This window comes from Malaya genurostris, chromosome 2, assembly GCF_030247185.1.
Source record: "Malaya genurostris strain Urasoe2022 chromosome 2, Malgen_1.1, whole genome shotgun sequence".
Lineage (NCBI taxonomy): Eukaryota > Metazoa > Arthropoda > Insecta > Diptera > Culicidae > Malaya > Malaya genurostris.
The window spans coordinates 76144393-76151648 of NC_080571.1; the positions used below are offsets into that span (position 1 = coordinate 76144393).

At 36.1% G+C, this 7256-nt stretch overlaps 1 protein-coding gene across 3 annotated transcripts in view; it reads right to left on the reverse strand.

The window, feature by feature from the left end:
• Window positions 1-6081, reverse strand: part of LOC131427458 (protein krasavietz) — a 33657-nt gene extending 27576 nt beyond the window's left edge. Inside the window, exons 1-3 of one of the 3 annotated variants that reach the window (XM_058590659.1) lie at window positions 5924-6081; window positions 5041-5177; window positions 3444-3515 (exon numbers count right to left, since the gene is read on the reverse strand). In XM_058590659.1, coding sequence (XP_058446642.1) covers window positions 3444-3504 — 61 coding nt within the window. In that variant the 5' untranslated portion in view covers window positions 3505-3515; window positions 5041-5177; window positions 5924-6081. The remainder of the gene's footprint in view (window positions 1-3443; window positions 3516-5040; window positions 5178-5923) is intronic. The other 2 variants (XM_058590661.1, XM_058590662.1) reach the window with 2 other exon arrangements.
• Window positions 6082-7256: the final 1175 nt, after the last annotated feature.

Below are 7256 nucleotides of genomic sequence, written 5' to 3' on the forward strand. Positions count from 1 at the left end.
TTTTATCAATTTTTTGCAAAAAGCTAGTTGAAAAGTGACATATTTCACAAAAAGTGTTGTACTAGCAACTTTCACGAAATCAGTCGAATTTTTAAATGAAAATACTGAAAAAATCCTTATAGAGTCCTACAATGAAAAAAATTTAAAATCGATTTACAAAAAAATAAATTGATTTTAAAATATTGTCACAGAATAGCTGATTATGTTCCCTATCAACCGTTCAATACATTACAAAATGGACACTTTTAAGGATCAAGAGTGAACCAAGTTAACTTGTGTTGGTAATTTGTGTATTACGTACATTTTATTTGGTACGTATGCCATAGATCTATGTATTATATGCAGTGCACCGAGTTTATCAAAGTGACTTGCACGATTGAGTTTCAAACAATCTTTTTTAACAATAATTTATTCTCAAATGAATGTTAAGCCTGACATTTTGGATGAAATATTATTTTTGATCTATTTTTCACCTACGTTTGATGGAAAATTGCATACATTTTATGAATGTAGATTTTAATTTCCTAATAAAAAATGTTAGCAACACTGCTTCAATGCATTTTTATAAGATTGCGCTATAGAAAATAAACAAAACTAAATATTTTCTGTTACAAAAGCAGTTTTCCGGAAAAATAAATAGTTTTACAACAACATTCCACATCCATTGTCTTTCACGTGTTAAATTAAAGGTTTGTATTTTGCGGGTTTACTTATCGAAGGTACGTAAATCTTTATATCGCAATAATTTCTGCAAGAGAAAATCCATATAGGAATGTGTTTGTTGCTAATCAAATGTGTCAGTGGAAGTAAGCTGAAACTGAAATAATTTTTCTCGAGCAGTTTTAAGGAAAACGGAAGAGTTTTAGACTAAGATTTTCGCTTTTCTTGAATTGCAATTTTAAGCAGAATGAACTGATTGGTTTATTTTTTCAAACATATGGAGGATTTATTGATTAGAATCTGAGAAAGAAGCGCCGGAATTTGTTTTTACGCACACATTGTTGACATTACTTATACGCTTGTAAAGAGTCTTGCTATTTCTCGTCCAAACTGAATTTTTAATCCAGTGTCTATCGAGCTTAACTGAAAGTCATCATCATCAAATGCCCATTTTTCTACATATGGAAAGTTGACAAGCAACATAATAACCTATGTTGGGACAATATCATTAAAATAAAAGATAAAAACAAAATCATTTTTTTGTGATTTGACTTCAAATTTTTTCAGTATAGGGTTCGAGTAATATTTTCAGTATTTTCATTCAAAAATCTAACACAACAATTTTTTGTACAAGGATAATTTTTTTTAATATTACCATTTCATTCGGTTATAAGTATATCACGTCAAAATACAAATTCACTATGTATCTCACAACACTATAAATCATGTATAATGAACGTCACATCACATATACGCATTTCGAATACAATTTATATTCTTCATCAGTGTGTTAGGTTTTTTAATTATTAATTAATTTTTTGTAGGATTTGTCATTTTTCGACTATTTTTTTTTGCAAAAATTGAAAAAAATGATGTTTAGCACTTTTTAATTCTGGATCAATGTTGGAAAAACAAAGTGGCTTTTTGTGATAAAGTCTTAGTCTCAGTTTCATTTAAATTTGAGAGAGTACTACCAAATCCGAACACGATCTGGCGCGAAATTCGCCTATTCGATTCCTATATTGAAAAACCCTGTTTTAATCCACCGATTTCTGGGGAAAAAGCTTCGGTTTTTATGTTCTGGGGAATGGTTTTCGGGAAAATGTTATAGAACCCTATTGGTTTGTTGCGACAAAGTCTACATGACCAGAAAGTTTCATCCAAATTTGAGACCTTTTTTTAAATTTGTTTATGGTCTATTCTCAATTCTTTTCAACCCGGTTTAGTACCGGTGCAATGCCGTGAACGACCACTAAAAATTTGTCATGTTGTTCTTTTTTTGCATTTCGTCTTCGATTAATCGGAGCATTTTCAGTTTACGTTGTGCTGCTAATGCCACCTCGCGGTTCCACATTAACCACGAAATAACCGTGAAGTTAATACTATTTTCAAAGCACTCTATTACATCGTTTGTTTTGCAAATAGCATTCACTGTACGTCTACTAATCGGTTTATGTTACGTTGAATCGCGAGGATGTATCAGTGGTGAACTGAACTAATGAATAGAAGACAAAAAACGGCCCGGCTAAATCGACTGAAGGACAGCCAGAAAAACGTTATTTTATTTCGTTCGGACCAAAGCAAATAGCAGCTGTTAGCTGATTCAAAATAGACGAAAATGACTGCAAATATATGCCACTTTCAGTTTCGCTTGAAAATTTTGAGAACGAGATCGTTTCCAGTCAACGAAAAAAGCAGAATACACTGAGGTACCGCGTAAAAAAACGCGCAAAAAAAAACTTCGGAAATCCGCGAGATTTTTACTTCAAAACAAAAAAAAACGTCCAAATCTGGCGTAATTTAAAAAAAACTGCGTGTGAAAATCGACTTTGGAACTTGAGACTTCCAGAATCGAATTTTTTTCGATTCCGAGTATCTTATAAATGTATGGAACGTCGAGATCTGGTGTAATCTAAACTTTTTTTTTAATCGAAAATTTTCGGAATCGAAGTGTCAGAGTTGATTTAAAAAAATTCAGGATAACACCAGATCTGGAGGTTTCAAGCATTTCTAAGACAAAACCAGAAAACCGCGTAGCTTCGGAAATCCACGTAAAAAAACGCGTAACTTCGGAAATCCGCGTAAAAAGAAACCGCATAAAAAACGCGTAAAAAGGCCTCAGTGTAGTAGTTTAAGAATTGTTTTTTTGCTTCCTCTTCCAGTCTTTTTCGATATTCAACCGAATAACGTTTTCCAATGTACAGAAAGAATGAGAATTGAAATTTGACTAAATTTCCATAAAAATATTTTGATTTCGCCTTGTCGCAGGGAAACGACTGATATTGGAGTGAGAGATGAAAATGCTTCCTCTTTTTCTATTTGTTTGTTTTGAATATGATTATTTTTTAATAGAACAATAAGAAAAACAAAGATGAGGTTGTTGCATTCTTTCATTGAAATTACGTGACAATTTTAAACTTTGGCAATGACGTTACACTTCGCCGTAAGACAATGTTTTGCAAATAGCATTAACTTCACGCCAGCGAAACAGTTTTTGCTGAACCACAACGTGGCACTGGTGGCTCAATATAAACTGCTCATGTAGTGATGAGTCGAAAACGAAACACGAAGAAGGTGAAATTAGTTATGTTCACGTCGCACAAACCGGTTTCCATGACATTTATACCTATTCAATAAGTGTATTTACGCTTGTCTGGGTCAGCAATGTCTTCAGACGGCGTCAGGCACAATTTGAAAGGCCGAGCAAAAAATATTCGAAAACGAAACGTAAAGAAAAACAAACTTCTGGCTATTTCAATCAATTATGAACGATTCTTACTCACCCCTTTTCCTGGTCTTGATGCGTTGACCTGATAGTACTGGTCTTTCGGCTTTCTGACTCATACAACAAATTACTGCTCCATCGAGTGACACCCAGTGACGGTTAAGTATGTCAATCCAGACGAGAAAAAGAGAAAAGAAAAAAAGAAAACATTGCTGCAGTTACATTCGATAATGAAAATACACAACATTTTCGTCTGCTCTTCTGAGAAAGATATAAACTATTACAAGATGAGATTGGAACAAAGTGTTCACAATTTCTATTTCGTCAGCTTCATTGACCTACATTCTTTCGGGTGGTTTGGTTAGACGCGACATGCGATTGTCGTTACAACTAAAACGAAAATATTCCTTGCCGATGGACGACGGTAAATGGGGTTGTGGTGACGATCTGACGAGGTATGAAGAACCAAAAATTCTGTAGCGAGGCTGCGTGTTACAACCGAGTGAGGGTCAAATCGCTCGCGTAACATAGCTAAGCACAGGCTTTTTTCAGGTTTACTTTGACAGTTTCCCGCATCAGGGGATTAACCACAGAAGAAACTGAGTTCTGTTTAATCCGTGGACCACGACTGTCATAATCTACCGTGGCAAGGAATATTTTCATTTGATAATCGCAGCGAATTATAATACCCGAAATACATTATTTTTGTTTATCGGATTCTACTAATCTTCAAGCATGGTGGTTTAGCTTCAATACAATGACGAAGACGTTTTTCATAATTCTAATTCTAACACAGAGACACTTATTGCTCAGTCATGGAATCAAGTACACAAAACTGTTATACTCGAACATTGGGATTAACAAGGTGATCACCATAATGACGTGGCCCAACTGGTAGTACAAGATAATTATGTATTCACTTTCGCTCCACTTCCGTTTTACACTCTATCCTATGAATGATGATTGCAAGTTGACAGGCTTTTTTTGATCGTGAAAGCTCTACTTAAAACAATACCATCACATGTCACTAATGAGTATATAAATTAAAATCCGGAGTTTTACTATAAGAACATAAAATTTATCGTTTTTGTGTTTAATACACGATTCCGAACAAGAATTACATAGCTATAAGGTCGTGCTTTGAATCCTTTGTCGTTTGTAAATGAAAAATTAGACTGATTCATTTTTGAGGCATATGGCCGGCCTTCTTTTAACAAAGTGCTAAAAGGAGAAATTTCGTATTGAAATTATAATGATACGTGTTAAAATTCGACTGAACCTGCTTTCAAAATTATTCTGCCTCCGTTGTTTTACAATAAATCACATGAGTCACCAACACCTCGTGTGAAACGATGAAACAATAAAACAGTAGTCTATACTGATATGATCCGGGATAGAGAAAAAGAGCACTGCACACATTACAATCAATATCTGATTCACATAAGGTTACAAAGAAACTAAGACAAAAGACACAAAGGCTTGTAAAATAAAATGGTGACTAATCTGCTTTCACGGTACGCTGTTGTCCATGAGGCTACAGTAATCTGATTTGAAATTAAAATTAAAATACATTGCAATTTCTGGAAAACAATGAGCTGACGAACTTAACTGCTAGTGTTTTAAAACTAAAGGAAAAAAAATTAACGAAAGCTTACTTATGAACTGGGTTTCCTCGAAAAACACGGGTCCGAATGCAAGTAGGAACAAAAATTTGTGTTCTTTCCGGTTCCGGTATAAAAAAAATAAATTAAACTCAAAAACTAAAAAATAAGTATCACAATTCCTGGTAGCACTAGAACAAAAACAAGAATCTTTGTAAACTCGATGTACAGTATAAACGACCGTCTAATGACTATCTACAAAACACGGAAAGACGTTAAATTAATATGCTACGGGTAGAGCGCATACGTCGCTTTAAAACGTGGAAACTACCGAATCACGTCTTTGTCGTTCGCGGGTTTCGAAATGTTCACTACCTCTCTTTCTCTTCTTTGCTACTACGGTAGTTTCTCTAGCTCGCAGTACGGTGATATTCACGAATACACCCACCAAAGTACCGGTTCGCACACACATATACGCCCGCTTCAGATGTAGGCGTAAATCGCAACGTGACAAAGAGAACACACATACTACACAAATTTACGCAAGTCGAGATCGAATTGAAATTTTGTCGTTTACTTTCGCCATTCACAAAAAATAACCAACCCCAAAAATTAACTACACTCGAGGAAATAGATGGAAGACGGTACATGGCGTGATTCCTTTTACATCCGAATTCGCAACGTCACAACGGAAAACCTTGAAAAACTCGATTCAACCGAACCGTTTCCAACGTCTGAAGGACAACTTTCGACCATGATTCGTGTCAAATTCTGCCATTTTCTATCTGAACGAAGAATACGCGGACGCGTTACGAAATCGGTAGAAACACCCAAAAAAGGCACCGTTTTTGCTCATTGTTACCGCGAACAACATTGAAAAGACATTTAACGCCACATAACAGAGAAGAAAATGGCTTCAAGTCGCGAATTTACTTACAGATTTTTTGTATCTAGGATAACTCGCGGAGAGCAATGATATAAAAAACGGGAAGAATTCACACAACCGAATACTTCACACCACACGCGCTGATTGATGAAAGAAATTTTGTGCTGCGCTGGTTCGTTTCGACAGGTCGACACGAAAAGCGGATTTGGTAGATAACGGTAGTGTGGGTAAATTGTCAGTATTGGGCGTAGTAAATGAAAGTTGTGTGGGGCTGTGGACCGTGTACATACACCAACCGGTCCAGATAACCGTACGCATACTATCGTACTATGCGGAAGTACACAGGGGTGTAATATTTTGTTCGAATGTCGAGTACTTACTTGATATTTTTCGTATGATATAATTTATATTGAAAAAAATCTCCCAAAAATCTTACTCCCCTGTACCCAGTAAATTCGAACATCGGACGCATCGTGCACGAAAGCTTTTGATTGCGTTTCGAGCTTACATAGTGTATCGGTAGAACAAAAGAGTGAAGATATACCAAAGCAGAGAGCGGATATCCAATACTCAGGTGATGAGATATATCGGGGTTGGATTTCCAACCTCAAACATAGGGCCAGAGTTTTTCTGGCCCTAAGAGGCGAATGACCTAAAAGTTAAAGCCTCCATGATCGAGACAAAAGAATGTTTAATACTCTTGCACACCCTATCAGGGAGACGTCGGCTCGAAAATGGCTTGTTTGATATTCCTTTGCTTTGTTTCTCTAGCGATACATAATGTAAACATAAAGCTTTTTTAGGTCGACACGGTTGATGCAAATGGTGCAGAATTGTCCGATGACGGGCCGATCGAAGCGCTACGATCGGCCCCATATCGTGCTCAATCGGTCCGATAATCGGGCCGATGATCGGACTTATACGGGTCTACAAATTTCACTGGGTAAGTTCTCCATAAGCATTAGAAAAGGTTTCAACTGCGAAAAACAGTTTCTCTCTGTTTACTTTCTCTTCTTATGTACGATTTAAACGATCCGGCTTCTTCCGTCACCGTCACCGGAACGTCAGCCTCCGTCAAAATTAGTAAAATGAGTTTTCCATTTGCGCATTCACACGATCCAGCAGAGATCCGGAACGTCAACGTCCGTCAACGGCAAGCTCCGTCAACATTTCTCCGAAAGAATATTTGACGGACTGTGATTATCGCACACATACACAATTCATATAATTACGGTATTGAACTGACGTTTGTTATGTATGTATTCAGTGTCAAGATCCCACTCTTAAACGGAATATACCACAAATATACCACAGTAATAAAACTTACAAGTAGATTTGCAAAGTACACACTTAGAAAATTTCGCAAAATTCGGTAATTTTTTAC